Consider the following 15,643-nt stretch of genomic DNA (forward strand, 5'->3'; position numbering starts at 1 on the left):
GTGTAACTCTCCCAAGCACCACACGTTCTTCCTTATTAGACTCCAGACATCTAGCGTCTACCACAGAGGGAAATATCTGAGACACACCCATTCCACTTAACCACCTCAGACACTTCTGTTGAGAGAAACTTTGATATTTCCAAAGTATGATATGGACTGTAATTGGGTGGATTTTGGGATGTAATTAATGATCTACTTTTGTGTGGATAAATGTCTGCTGAATGTAGTTCTCTGAGTTTCACGTTCTTAGAGCACAAACAACATTTCATCTTGATGTTCTGGTGCCATTTTGGAAATTTGATGTATTGATTGGGGACTTTTTTCTGGAGGAATGTAACAGGGTTTCAGGGTGATTTGTGATGTTTTACTTGTGCTTCCCATGTCTGTATTTTTGTATTTTAATCTGTATATGTTTGGGTATAATGTGTATATTTACGTTGTATATACAGGGCACATTTGTAAAAGAGACCTAGGTCTCAATACGTTTTCCCTTAAAATAAAAAATAAAAATGAATTAATACAAATAAATTGAATCAGATTATCCCCTGAACCACTTCAAATCAGGGAAAGGTAACAAACCTCTGGGCTTGTCAGTTTCACACTTGAGTCAGTGCGAAAAATGTAACTTCTGCAGAACAGTGCGCATTTCCTGTTTCTTCATATCAGGTAGAGAGCTCTGTTGTGCCTCTACCATCAGCTCGTCAAGGCATGCCAGCATGTGCTTAACTCCAGCATCACCAATTTGAGCCTCTTATCCTTCCACGACTTCTACTACACTTCCCCATCAGTGAGGTAAGACTTAAGAATTACTGACAGTAAGTGCCTGGGACAATAGAGATGTTTTGAATACTGGATGTTGAGTGTAAAATCTGCCTTTTTCATTGGTTCCAGAGTTTGAAGATTTTTGCTTTTCTTGAGGTGCCTCCGATTTGTTTTATTCTTTAAATTATTTTTTGTATTTTATTGATGCTACCAGAATTGTTTGTAAATAATAATACATACTTTAAGTCTCATTATAAAGCCTATGATACCTTTGAGTTCCTGTTTCATCCGTTGCGTGGGTGTGGTGCTAGTTATGAGTAACATACTGTTTCACCATGACATGTTGACGATGTCACCACCCACAGTGGCATGTCGCTTTGTCACAAACAACAGTTTCCTTAGGCCAGTTAGAACATCCATTAGTTGCATTCCACGTCAGCATTGATAGTCTGCTTCCTGACGCCCCTGCCATATCGCAACAGATCTTCAGATATAATTTGATATCCAATAGCATACTACATACAAGCAGTAATGTGTGTACTGATTTCTCATTTCAGAGTTGGCACCATGATGTCATGGTATAACAAGGTGTATCCTGTTCTGTTATGGAGCCTGTTTCTGTTGTATTCTGAGGGATCTCAGAACTTCACACTCACAGAAGACAGAGGCAGTAATATGAGCATCAATACAGCAGCAACACAAAAGAGCAGTTCATCTATGGTGGAAACCCATACGGTGATGTACAACAGCAGTACCCGTGAGGTAAGCGGTGCCATTACTGTGGGTGTTAACGCCTCAGAGGCAACCATGATGACCAGCTTGGGTCCAACCCTTTCTCCCTTAGCAATGATAACTTCATCAGGTACAACCCCATCTCCCCTCACCACCAACCAACCCACCAGCCAGACGTCCTCTTCCCATGGGCCATCTAGCACATCTGACCTCTTGTCCACCACCACTCCCAGCTCTACCATCTGGTCCTCCATCACAGAACTTAACACCACATCTGAGGTGTCCTCCACCACTGGGCCCTCCTCCATCTCTGGACCTTTCTCCACCAATGTCTCAGCCTCCACCCCAGGGCCTAGCTCTACCATTGTCTCATCCTCCACCCCAGGGCCTAGCTCTACCATTGTCTCATCCTCCACCCCAGGACCTAGCTCTACCATTGTCTCATCCTCCACCCCAGGGCCTAGCTCTACCATTGTCTCATCCTCCACCCCAGGGCCTAGCTCTACCATTGTCTCATCCTCCACCCCAGGGCCTAGCTCTACCATTGTCTCATCCTCCACCCCAGGGCCTAGCTCTACCATTGTCTCATCCTCCACCCCAGGGCCTAGCTCTACCAATTTCTCATCCTCCACCAATGAGACTTTCTTAACCACTTTTCCACCCATCTCAACCTCTGACAATTCTACCAACTCCTCTTCTGGGGTCCTGATTCCCAAGATAATAACAGAGAAGGTCCCCATCTTGATCACCAAGACAACGACCACCATGACAACGTTACCTTCTAAAAAAGATCCATCAGGGGGAGGGGGTCTGCCCTGCTCTCCTACCCGACGGGATGGTCTGGTGAGCCAGTGTCTGATTGCCATTGCCTCCCTGGCTGCAGTGGCCACCTTCTTCATGGTCAGCTGCATCATCCTCTGCACCAAGTACTCCTCCAGGAAGCATCGCTACAGAGTGGGCACAAACAATCGGGGCACTGAGATGGTGTGTATCTCTGCCCTGCTCCACGATGACAATGGTTCCCATTGGAGACCCCACATCCCCAAGAGCAACGGAGCCCTGCTGCCTGGAACAGAGTTGGATAGTGACGAGGAGGGGGGAGATGATGTAACCCTCCACAGCTTCCTCCCAGACAATGAGCAACGAATCTAGAGTGCAGACTGTGTCAGACTCTGTGAAGTGCTATATGGTCCAATTACACAGGGTACACAACTCCAGGCCTGAAGGTTAATGGTCATCGCAGCCATCTTAAAGTTCATCAAGGGAAAGGATTAAAAACAGAGACTGTGGGGGCGTATAAAACCTTTGTAGTTTGCCTACTTACTCTGGGTTAAATGACCACTTTTCTTCAATTGATGAGACTTTGAATTGTACATCTGACTGGTCGACTGCTGTCAATATACAAACTGTTGCTCTTAGAATATATTTTAGCGTCCTCTTTGAAGTTGTTGGTTGGGCCTCGCTGCACATCCATCTACTGCAACCAGTAGAGGAAGAGACAGAAACCACAAATGGAGAACCAATGATACGTGACTTTATTGTGACATGTTTACAGCAAACAGTGACAAAGTTTGGAGAAGTCAGGTGGTCAATCATCCTCAAACGTAACGCAACCCAATGCAGCCTCTGAGTAGTTCTGAGTGAGATTGAGTTTTTGCACCATTGCACTGACATGATTCTGTTGATAATGAAGTTCACCTAATAGGAAGAGAACAGTGATGTAAAAAAAAAGTTTGCTACACAGACAGTTTATTGGAGAGATTTAGGATTCTACAATTGATTTATAGATCTGGAAGTAAAGTTCATGTTATTTTTTAAGAGAATCGTTCCTGCACATACACACTTATAGAGCTATAAGAAAACCCAGACTGCTTATGATGACTCACTGTTCGTTTGGTCACTGGGTGGATGGGGATATTTAGAGCTGTATGTGGTCAGAATCTTATAGCCTTCAACGTTCTGAGTGGAAATACATGATACAAAAAAACATCATTATTTTATTTTATACATGCTTCAGAAAATATGTATCCTTGTGAGCAATTTCATTGATTTGTTTTCTGCAAAAAAGCTTGTTCTTCTGGAAGACTTGTTAGGTCTTGATAACAAAACCATCTGCCTTGATGTACAGTGAGCCAAAACATAGACTGTATGAAGTATTTCAAAATATGGTCAGGGTCAAGCGAATGTGAGATGTGATGAAATGTCCTTTACAGGGTGTTAAATAAGTCTGTAACCTTCTGTATTGAGTGTCTGTGTAGACAGTCCCAGACTGCCCAGTTCGGCAGATGTTTCTTGTGTCCTTGTCTTGCCATGATATGTCATAATACAAAGATACAGTATCATTGCTAAACCCAGACCCCCTTCAAACCGTTCAAGCCCTCAGATGTTTGACTTCTTTTTCACTTTTTGGGGTTTTCCCTCCGTGTGAGAGAGGGACAGGTTTCCTAGAGACACCACATGTCTGTTTATCTCTGAGTCCAGTCAAACACAATGAAGAGGCTCCACAATTTAACTAAAAATGTATCACAAAGGACTGGAACAAATTAATAGATCATAATGAAACTGTAAAGAAATGACAAAGTGATATTAAACAACGAGCAGCTGGCTAATGACTGTGTCTGTGGTGATTCAAGTCTAATGACATTTCAGTTTTTCAAACATGAACCCTCTAGATTTGTCACTGTAAAACTATGGCCTATGGTTTGTAATATGCGCCAATATTTCCCTTTGTTTTACTATGTACTCATAATAAGTAGATAACACAAGCAAGCAGACCAAATAAAAGGCTGGTTAATTTTTTTTACATGCATTCAAGGCCCCTTTCTGGCATCAATACCAAAGTTCATTCTTTGCAGGAGCAGAGATTGACATCTTAGTCCACATGCTTCATACGAATCAACAGGGTGTATATTATAAAACTGGAATCAAATGTTCATGCTAGGGAAAGCTGACTCTGAGGGATGTAGACAGAGCATATAAGACAAATGGAATCATAGACCAGAGACTAGACTAGAGTATGTACTCCGTAACCACCTCACTATCATTATGACCAAATAAAGGTTGGCCAGTCTTGATGAATCATCTCAAACATTCTGAGCTGTAGCTGTGTTTACTCTATTAACATGAATATCTCTCTCTGTGTGTGCGCACACACACACACACACACACACACACACACACACACACACACACACACACACACACACACACACACACACACACTTTCTCACTCTTGCTTGCTAGCTCTTTCTCTCTCAATTGTGGCTACACATTGAGCATGTTTAACTATTGTAATGGCCATTTTTATGTTTGTGCTTTTCTTTTTACCCCTTTTTCAACCACAATTTCATGGTATCCAATTGGTAGTTACAGTCTTGTCCCATCGCTGCAACTCCCATATGGACTCACAAGAGGTGAAGGTCAAGAGCTGTGCGTCCTCCGAAACATGACCCAGCCAAGCCGCGCTGCTTCTTGACACAATGCCCGTTTCACCCAGAAGCCAGCCGCACCAATGTGTCTGAGGAAACACCGTACATCTGGCGACCATGTCAGCGTGCATGCTCCCAGTCCACCACAAGAGTTGCTAGAGCGTGATGGGACAAGGACATCCTGGCCGGCCAAACCCTCACCGAACCCGGACGACGCTGGGCCAATCGTGCGCCGCCCCATGGGTCTCCCGGTCGCGGCGGGCTGCGACAGAGCCTGGACTCGAACCAGGATCTCTAGTGGCACAGCTAGCACTGCACTGCCACTCGGAAGGCCATGTTTGTGCTTTTGTAATTACCAATTTCTGTGTTCATGTAAGTGACTGATTGAACGCCTGGAAGAAATCCTCACTGTAATATCTGCAATTTGGCAGTACGCCCAGACCCTTGTTTTGAGAACGATTCCATCAATAGAACACAATGCTCATTGTTTTTGGCAAGGTCCTTGGCACGTGCCCCAACCCCCCTACCCTCTTACTGGGCTGTTATGGGTGGCATGTCCACACAGAAAAAATGGCCCCCTTCCTGTGAGAGACAATCACACTGTGGAGCTGCATGTCTGTTAAAGTGGCTGGTCTGCTGTAAGTCATCAGGGAGTCAGAGGTACAGTGTCGGGTCCAAAAGAACTTTAGCCATAACTATAACCACTTGGGATCGTCACTATACTCTTGGAAAAAAGGGTTCCAAAAGGGTTCTTTGGCTGTCAGCATAGGATAACCCTTTTTGGTTCCAGGTAGAACCATTTTGGGTTCCATGTAGAACCCTCTGTGAAAAGTGTAACCAAAAGTGTTCTTTCTACCTGTAATCAACAATGGTTTTTCAAAGGGTTCTCTTATGGGAACAGCCAAAGAACCGTTATAGGTTCTAGATATAGATAGCCCCTATCTAGAACCTAAAAGTATAGCTTCGGTGAGTAGAATGTGTATAATATGGGAGAGTGAATAAGGTACAGTATGTGACAGAGTAAGGTATGTGACAGAGTAAGGTATGGGACAGAGTAAGGTATGGGACAGAGTAAGGTATGGGACAGAGTAAGGTATGTGACAGAGTAAGGTATGTGACAGAGTAAGGTATGGGACAGAGTAAGGTATGTGACAGAGTAAGGTATGTGACAGAGTAAGGTATGGGACAGAGTAAGGTATGTGACAGAGTAAGGTATGGGACAGAGTAAGGTATGTGACAGAGTAAGGTATGTGACAGAGTAAGGTATGGGACAGAGTAAGGTATGGGACAGAGTAAGGTATGTGACAGAGTAAGGTATGTGACAGAGTAAGGTATGTGACAGAGTAAGGTATGGGACAGAGTAAGGTATGTGACAGAGTAAGGTATGGGACAGAGTAAGGTATGGGACAGAGTAAGGTATGGGACAGAGTAAGGTATGGGACAGAGTAAGGTATGTGACAGAGTAAGGTATGGGACAGAGTAAGGTATGGGACAGAGTAAGGTATGGGACAGTAGTAAGGTATGTGACAGAGTAAGGTATGGGACAGAGTAAGTTATGTGACAGAGTAAGGTATGTGACAGAGTAAGGTATGTGACAGAGTAAGGTATGGGACAGAGTAAGGTATGTGACAGAGTAAGGTATGTGACAGAGTAAGGTATGTGACAGAGTAAGGTATGGGACAGAGTAAGGTATGTGACAGAGTAAGGTATGTGACAGAGTAAGGTATGGGACAGAGTAAGGTATGTGACAGAGTAAGGTATGGGACAGAGTAAGGTATGTGACAGAGTAAGGTATGGGACAGAGTAAGGTATGTGACAGAGTAAGGTATGGGACAGAGTAAGGTATGTGACAGAGTAAGGTATGTGACAGAGTAAGGTATGTGACAGAGTAAGGTATGTGACAGAGTAAGGTATGTGACAGAGTAAGGTATGTGACAGAGTAAGGTATGGGACAGAGTAAGGTATGTGACAGAGTAAGGTATGTGACAGAGTAAGGTATGTGACAGAGTAAGGTATGGGAGAGAGTAAGGTATGTGACAGAGTAAGGTATGTGACAGAGTAAGGTATGGGACAGAGTAAGGTATGGGACAGAGTAAGGTATGGGACAGAGTAAGGTATGTGACAGAGTAAGGTATGTGACAGAGTAAGGTATGGGACAGAGTAAGGTATGGGACAGAGTAAGGTATGTGACAGAGTAAGGTATGGGACAGAGTAAGGTATGGGACAGAGTAAGGTATGGGACAGAGTAAGGTATGTGACAGAGTAAGGTATGTGACAGAGTAAGGTATGGGACAGAGTAAGGTATGTGACAGAGTAAGGTATGGGACAGAGTAAGGTATGTGACAGAGTAAGGTATGGGACAGAGTAAGGTATGTGACAGAGTAAGGTATGGGACAGAGTAAGGTATGTGACAGAGTAAGGTATGTGACAGAGTAAGGTATGTGACAGAGTAAGGTATGTGACAGAGTAAGGTATGGGACAGAGTAAGTGCAAGTGAATTCAATACATTCCGAAAGGCCTTGACAGAGTTATTTTTAAGGATGCCCAAAATGTTTCAGGGGGTTAAGTGCATGTAAGAAGACAGAGGGGGCAAGCCAAGTGACAAACAATTTATCCAATAAAATGTCTGTGGTTAGTCGAGTCTCTGTCTATTCCCCAGTTAAAACCCAGAGTGGATTGTCTCCTCACTCTGAGCTCAGCCAGCCTGCTGCAGTGTTGACTCTGGCCTTGAGCATCCAGAACAGGGACCGGAGAGCCGAGTTTATCCGAGCCCCTAGGCCCTGCCCCCCCATCACATTAGAATACTGCCTAACAAGAACAATCTGTGTGGAGCCAAGGAGCCCAGTCCTTTTCTGGGAAGCAAGGCAGCCAGAGAGGGAGGAGGGGAGGAAAGGAGAGGAGAATGGGAAGGAGGGATTTGTCCCGATGGCAAAGAACTTTACGTTTGATTTTTTTCTGTGCCGATCAGAGAAACCTCCAGTCTGAAATCTGAAACTGTAGAATTACTGTTGGAGGAGGTGAGTCAGGCACGTTTTCCCATCCTCTCAGTTTAAAAAAAAAAAAATGTTTACCTTTATTTAACTAGGCAAGTCAGTTAAGAACAAATTCTTATTTTCAATGACGGCCTAGGAACAGTGGGTTAACTGCCTTGTTCAGGGGCAGAACGACAGATGGTACCTTGTCAGCTCGGGGGTTTGAACTTGCAACCTTCCAGTTACTAGTCCAACGCTCTAACCACTAGGCTACCCTGCCGCCCCAGTTCATTTTCCCATCCATTTTCCTCAAACTCTAAAGCATCCACAGTTCTAGAGGAGCCTTTTCTGTGTGTGACCACTTCTGTGGATGGTGAGTACAGACACTTTCATTTATTCACTTTATGTTATTTATTTACTTTCTTTACTGTACATTTTACCCCATAGGGTTTATTTCCAAAAGAGAAATAACGTTCTTATCAAATATGAGTTAACTTTTAGTGGACAGATATTACCTCACATGATTGCAGTGCAGTTCAGTTTAGCTACCGTGACAGCATCATGACTTATGTCTCCAGGCTAGCAGCTCGCTAGCAGGCTAGCAGCTCGCCAATAGAGTTCTCCAATAGGTTCTCTGAATCCGAATGGGTTTCCCATATGTGAATGAGCTTGTTCAGATAAATGTGTGGTGAACAGAGATTTTATTTTTGAAAGAAGGTATAATTTGAAGTCGGACTAAGTCTTGCATTATTCAATCATTTTAAAATGTTTGTACGCCATTGATATTCGACACAATGGCTGTGCTAAATATACGACTGTTCAAAAATGTCTGGTCATCTCCATCAAATGGTATCTTGAACACTTCCATAGGAACTAATTCCTCTGTAACCATTATGTGTGTGCACGCATCCGTGAATGTGTGTATGTGTGTGAAAGTATACACTGAGGGAAAGGGGGATACCCAGTCAGTTGTACAACTGAATGCATTCCTCTGAATCAGAGAGGTGCGGGGGGCTGCCTTAATCGACATCAACGCCCGGGAACAGTGGGTTAACTGTCTTGCTCATTTTTACCTTGTCAGCTCGGAGATTCGATCCAGCAACCATTTAGTTACTGGCCCAACACCCACCAAGTGAATGGGTGAGACATTATAAAGGAACTCCCCCCCCCCCCTTCCTGAAGAGTGCAATGGTTCATGTGGCCCAACTTGCACACAGATGGAGTGGAAAAATGGGGGGAAGGAGTGGGTCGGCTGGGATGATTTACAAGGACCAGGCCAGCAGTCAACTCCTGGGTCACATTCAGCAGGGCACAACTGTGGAATGTTCAGATATAAATATATTGTGTAGAGCAGACCTGCCTCTCTGACATGTTGAGTAAGGATTCATGACAGCTCTATTAATGACATTTCTATCTGCAGTGTTCAGTTAGTTTAAAGTTTGGCTATTCTCTGTCATTGCGAAATTAAAAGGAGGCCCTTCCTTTTATTGCTACCATACACTGTGCAGGGCTGTTTAGTTTATTGCTTTAAGCAACATTTAATTTCAGGGAAATAAGAGGGTCATGATGTATTTCTGGGAACCAGCATGAAAAGGAGCTGCTCACCGATTTGACAGCTCCAACGCAGTTACACCTCCGAGATCGACTTACAAAAACAAAAACAGTTTGTGGTTACTGTGGGTTAAGGCAAAACTGATTGAATTCAGGCCTTTGTGTGCATATGTCTATGTGTGTGCAAGTCATGTGTGCATTGTGTGTGTGCCTGTGTGTGACATGCTATGATTGGAATTCAGACCTTAAATTCTGCCTGCCTTTCATCAGCTTTCAGCTGCTATCTGGGTCTTAAAATGCCATCTACAGCTATAGACATTCTATCAAGAATAGAAATGACTCAGAAGGCATTTTCATTCATTGTTGATGAGTGAAGCCTTTACAACGTATTGTGCAACACTCACAAAAAAACTCTAGATGTTAGCTGTCAATGTTAGACACAAGAACAGCTATATGAATCGAAACACCTGTCGATCAAAATCTGTGCAATTTAATAACAGTGGAAATGCAATTTGACAACAGCCACACTGACACTGTATGTTCTTGTTTTGTTTTCTGCAGGTCCTATAGGAGATGACGTTCCTCATGGCACTTCATCTGATTGGTCTGTTGGTGACGCTGTGGTCCAGCAGCCCCAGTTTGGCCACACCCCTCCCTTTCAACATTTCATTGGAGGGAAGTGCAGAGGGGGAGGAGCTAGACAGCCTCATTGACACCCCTTCCCCACCTGCCACCAGTAGCCCTGCCTCGGAGTCCTCAACCACCTCACATGGCTCCACCCACGTAGAGCACTTCTTGCTCAGGCAAATGGTTCACTTCCTGCAGGATAACCTGTTCCTCATCCTAGTTTTCTTCACACTCTTCATCACTATCTTCCTCATCCTCTGCTGTGCTTGCATCATGAGCCGCAAACGAAAGATCAATGCCTACTACCCCTCGTCCTTCCCCTCTAAGATGTACGTGGACCAGAGGGACAAGACCGGAGGTACCAAGCTTTTCAACGAGTTGCCAGAGAAACCCTCCAACCGGCAGCAGGCTGAGCCAGTGGACTCCAGCAAGAAGCTCCATCATGACATCATGAAGGCAGCCAAGAACCTCCGTACTCTCTCCAAGCCTCCCCTGGGAGAGCAAGAGGGAAAAGACCCCACACAGATATCTGCAGCAGCAGAGAAAAGTCATGAGGTGAATGTTCAGGCTGTGGGAGAAATAATAGAGAAAGACAATCAGCCATCAAATCCACCAGAGCTGAGTGAGGAGGAGGTATGCCAGCTCTCAGTCAATGAAGCCCAACATAGCAGCTGCCCTGAGCAGTCAGAAATCCTTCCGGAACAGACAGGCCTAAAAAAGGATGATGAGTCATTCAAATGAGCTGAGTCTCCATCTGGCCAATGGCACTCACAGGCTCAGCAGGAAAAGGACAGGCAAGAGGACTCCACTGTCACACTCTATTCCGTTGATCACTGGAGAGAAAACAGCACTTTTGCTATGCTCTCGACACTATGTTTGATCTCAATGGTTTGGACCAATTTTGCACGAGTGACAATTTTTAAGGCAAACCTGTCAGCTTTGTTTACTGCTTTTTGGATTTACCAAATTATGTCTGTTCAGTTATATGTAATCATACACTTGATTTACTTCTGTTTCCCAGTAGCCATCTTTCAATGTATCTCTCTCTAAAAGAACAACACTATGTAACCTGCCATCTTTCAATGTATCTCTCTCTAAAAGAACAACACTATGTAACCTGCCATCTTTCAATGTCTCCCTAAAAGTACAACACTATGTAACCTGCCATCTTTCAATGTGTCTCCCTAAAAGTACAACACTATGTAACCTGCCATCTTTCAATGTGTCTCCCTAAAAGAACAACACTATGAAACCTGCCATCTTTCAATGTGTCTCTCTAAAAGTACAACACTATGTAACCTGCCATCTTTCAATGTGTCTCCCTAAAAGTACAACACTATGTAACCTGCCATCTTTCAATGTGTCTCCCTAAAAGAACAACACTATGTAACCTGCCATCTTTCAATGTGTCTCTCTAAAGGGTTAACACTATGAAACCTGCCATCTTTCAATGTGTCTCTCTAAAGGGTTAACACTATGAAACCTGACCATACACCCCTATATATGCTGTCTTGTTTGATGTTTCTGTGTTTTTATTTGTATTTGTACAATGGCCAAAGTAATGGTGCTGCATCTTGTTTTTCTCCCTCTTCCATTCTTTGGTAGGTTAGTGAGGTGTTTATCCTAGGTTAGAGATCATTTTCAGGGCAATTTGAGGTTGCTTTTTCTTGAAGAACAAATATGGATAAGTACAGGGCAAGTTAGCCTATTTTAGAATCCCAGAGTTAAATACTTACACACTCCTCTTTAACATTTAGGCTCAGCATTCCCGAACAGTCCCATTACAAGTCAGAATGTTGAACACACTAATTAAATGTACTTCTTGTCCACCGATTTTGTCCTTATGTCAGAGATAATCTGATACAAAATATCCACATAGAAGCATTATCAAGCTTTTAGAGACTATTGCATATTTTTTTTACAGCGACTGAGTAACCATGGTAACAGTCTAATGTTTAGACAAAGGTTAAGTTCACCATGAGCACCTCATGGTGCAGCATCTGCCACAACTTGAACTCAGACAGTATGTCTCCAACATTAAGGGAGGTATATTTACATTATAAAACCTGTGTGTAGTTAGTCAAATGTTTATCCTGTCTCTTGAAACACTTCCATTAAAGGGCCAATCTGCAGTTCAAAAAGCTGTCACCCCACCATTGGTTTTGGTAAAGAGCTGAGAGAACTAGAACCACTCAAAGTCATAGACAGAGCTATGGATACAAGGACTGGACATCCATAAGCTCAAATTGATAATTTTAACCATGTTTTGAAGCTATACAGCATGTTTACATTTACAAAAATTGGGAGATAAACAAGTGTATATTTTGGGTTTTGATGGGGCGCAACAGTTGAACTAAGCTCATGAAGTATTTAGAAGTTCTATTCATCAAGAATCAATGGCTATATATATATATATATATATGCATCATTCATTTAAAGCTGTAATATGTAACTTTTTGGGCAACCTGAGCAAATTCACAGAAATTACTTAAGTGTCATTCTCATTGAAAGCAAGTCTAAAAAGCGGCAGATCTGTTCTATGCTTCCCGTTCTTATGTTAGTTTTAGAGGCTTTGACTTTCGGTTTTGTACAACAGCTTCAAACAATATTTTTACTTACGTGAAATGTATTTCACAGCGGTTTAGATGTTTCAATGATTCTCTACACTACATTTGCTTTCGTCACAAAGTGAAATTAGGCAAACTATTACAATTTCAGCAACCAGGAAATGGCAGAGCAATTTCTGCATAGTGCAGAGTCCAAAAGTAGATGTAGCAACTCCGAAATGACCCATTAAGTGACAACCGTTGCTCTGCTGCAGAACCAGGTCCTGTGACAGAACTTGGGAAAGCACCAAACATAGCAGTCTACTCTACTCGTACTGTGCCATTACAATACAGGCTGGTTAGTCGTGTGTGGTGTGGTTGAAAACATGACCAGACACATACCAAAAATGGTTGTAGAAGTGCTGCTTTCTTTATTTTCAGTGTTCTTTGGTTGAATATGGTAGAAATTGTGAAGACAGTAAAGAGATTCTAAAATGTGTTGTGTTTGGTATTTGATAAAAGCAGAACCATGATCTGCATTTATGGATGAAGTCAATGTATTTACATGGCTACGGATAAAGTATGCCAACGATGCCATCTAGTGGAGAATACAAGCATTGCTCTAATTTCTGGTAGTCTGCACACTGCTGAGAACAAAAGACAATACCTTAACCGGATTATAGACCTTGCATGACAAAAAAAAGAAAAGAAAGACATAACATACTACGTACACGTCTTACTTTATTAAATTTGCATTACAACCAGGAAGTCTGAAATGTGACAAAAGAAGCCAAATAGATACCTTAACAGTTTGCTGTCATTTTATATCTCCTGCACTGCATTTCCTCATTGCCTTCAAAACATTTGTGCTACATGGGTGTTGATGGGACACCTTTAGAAATCTTATTCAATACTTCACCACAGCATCCATAATCATTTCTCAATGGAAAATACCAAACCATGACAAAACCATGACAAAACCATGACAAAATAAAGCGAATAAAGACAAAGCAAACTTGTCTCGGCTCACTTTGCATTTCTCACTCCTGAAAATAAGGCTTACTTTGTACCAATCACCCGATCAGTGCCCTTAAATTGTGCGTTAACGTGACAGGCTACAGAGTAGACTGGGAAACCACAGATTGCCACAGGGGCCTGGTGTGTATACTGTGTTGTCTATGTACGTTGTATGGGTGGACATAACCTGGGCTCATTTAGGATGCCCCATATATAGAAGGATGGAGGAGTAGGGAGCCAGGACTACATTTGAGTGTCCTTGGCAGTAGGGTGCAGGACAAGGGTGTCCAGGACTACGAGAGAGAGAGAGAGTCCTCCCTTAGTTGCTGGCTTTGACAGCCTCAATCTTGCCATCCTGCTGTTTGAGACGGTAGTCATTCAGAGCAGCTCTGATGGCATCCTCTGCCAGCACTGGAGAAAGGGGCAAAAATTTCACATGGTTGTAAAATAGATTAAAAAGGCATGTATGGTTTAGAAATTCAGCTTGTTAGACAGGGCAGAACAGTATTATATATCAGACTGAAATAAGAGCTTACTGGAGCAGTGAAGTTTGACAGGTGGAAGACTGAGCTCTTTGGCAATGTCAGTGTTCTTTATTGTCAGTGCTTCGTTAATCTGAAAGCCAAAAAGAGGGAAACATTTCACCAACCAAGAAATAAACTTGATCCAACCATGTAATGAAAGGAAAAAACAACAGTGTGGTGGAAATGACTGTTGAATTGAGAAATTGAAAACAGAGCAACAGAACAGTAACACAGGAAGCAGGGGAATTGTCATGGATGCAGAATGTTCACTCACGGATTTGCCCTTCACCCACTCTGTTACCAGGGAGCTGGAGGCAATGGCTGAGCCGCAGCCAAACGTCTTGAACCTGGCATCCACAATCTTCCCCTGATCGTCCACCTCAATCTGTAGATAGGAGATTAGTCACTTTATGCAACTGTCTTTTGTCCACATAACTGAATAAACAATGCCGTAACATTACAAAATACATACACTTTGTAACTAAATAAATAGAGCCTGCTGCTTCTTGCTAAGTCCCATCTGGGTCATCTGCTTCTTTGGAACACAATCAAGACATTGTGACCTCATTCAAAATCCAAGGTCAGCAGAGGATGCCATGGTGAGACAGGAAGTAATGAGGACAGGGGACCAACGTACCTGAAGCTTCATCACATCTCCACAAGCTGGGGCTCCCACCAAGCCTGTCCCCACATTCTTGGAGGTCTTGTCCAGGGATCCAACATTCCTTGGGTTCTCATAGTGGTCCACTACCTAAACATGGCAACAAGGAGACAAAAACATTTTATTACTTAACTCAAGTTTATAAATGACCCCATCTAGGTAATATTCCCTGTGCATAGCTACAAACATTCACATAATATCATCCTTAAATGAATTCCAACTGTCTCCCAAAAAAGCAGGCTCAAGGCTGAGAGGGCTGTTGCACTCCCGTTATGCAATGGGCAGTTTCAACATTATGTAAGGGAAATTAAAATAAACAGATTAGGACAGGACTCCACTGTCCACAACAGTAGCACTTCCTGCTGCAACCTCCCTCCCCCCAGACGTAATCACCGTGATGCAGGTCATTCTCTGCATTATTGAAAAATGCTGTGTGTCTAAAGAGCCTAAATATTTGGGGAGTTTGTTAGTGGCCAGTTGGTAGTGATAACGTTGTTTTATTGACTAGCCTAAATCTCATAACTGTGGGAGCAGCCTTAAATTACCACGCTCATGTTCCTTTTGGCCAAAGATGGCTTACAAGACAGTCATACATGTTCAGAATGAGTGATGAAATGTTAGCCTAAATCCAAATGGACAATTCCACCAAATAGATTGCATAATTAATAGGTTATTGTGTTCTTTAACATGTATATAATACAGGTTCAACAAAAACCGAGAGTTACTGTGGAAATATGATCTTATTTCACACGTTCTGTAGAAAAATCCAGAATCAATGAAACTGCGTATTGCCATCGCAGGTAGTACACTGGTGCTACCGCTA

At 42.9% G+C, this 15,643-nt stretch overlaps 2 protein-coding genes across 2 annotated transcripts; both read left to right on the forward strand.

Moving 5' to 3' along the window:
- Positions 1 to 659: 659 nt before the first annotated feature.
- On the forward strand, positions 660 to 4,103 carry LOC139422887 (selectin P ligand). Its single transcript, XM_071174334.1, has 2 exons — positions 660 to 792; positions 1,320 to 4,103. Exon 2 carries the CDS (start codon positions 1,330 to 1,332, stop codon positions 2,644 to 2,646), a length of 1,317 nt encoding a protein of 438 aa, XP_071030435.1. The 5' UTR covers positions 660 to 792; positions 1,320 to 1,329; the 3' UTR covers positions 2,647 to 4,103.
- Positions 4,104 to 7,765: 3,662 nt separating this feature from the next.
- Positions 7,766 to 11,571, forward strand: LOC139421933 (transmembrane protein 119-like). The gene is made up of 2 exons (XM_071173069.1): positions 7,766 to 8,267; positions 10,007 to 11,571. The coding sequence occupies exon 2, from the start codon at positions 10,019 to 10,021 to the stop codon at positions 10,811 to 10,813; it is 795 nt and encodes a 264-aa protein (XP_071029170.1). The 5' UTR covers positions 7,766 to 8,267; positions 10,007 to 10,018; the 3' UTR covers positions 10,814 to 11,571.
- The last annotated feature ends 4,072 nt before the right edge of the window (positions 11,572 to 15,643 follow it).

The sequence above is a fragment of the Oncorhynchus clarkii genome, chromosome 12 (genome assembly GCF_045791955.1).
Source record: "Oncorhynchus clarkii lewisi isolate Uvic-CL-2024 chromosome 12, UVic_Ocla_1.0, whole genome shotgun sequence".
NCBI classification, from domain to species: domain Eukaryota; kingdom Metazoa; phylum Chordata; class Actinopteri; order Salmoniformes; family Salmonidae; genus Oncorhynchus; species Oncorhynchus clarkii.

Excerpts from the sequence above, each read along its gene's own strand:
- LOC139422887 (XM_071174334.1), top strand. The coding sequence starts at position 1,330 with ATGATGTCATGGTATAACAAGGTGTATCCTGTTCTGTTATGGAGCCTG.
- LOC139421933 (XM_071173069.1), top strand. The coding sequence starts at position 10,019 with ATGACGTTCCTCATGGCACTTCATCTGATTGGTCTGTTGGTGACGCTG.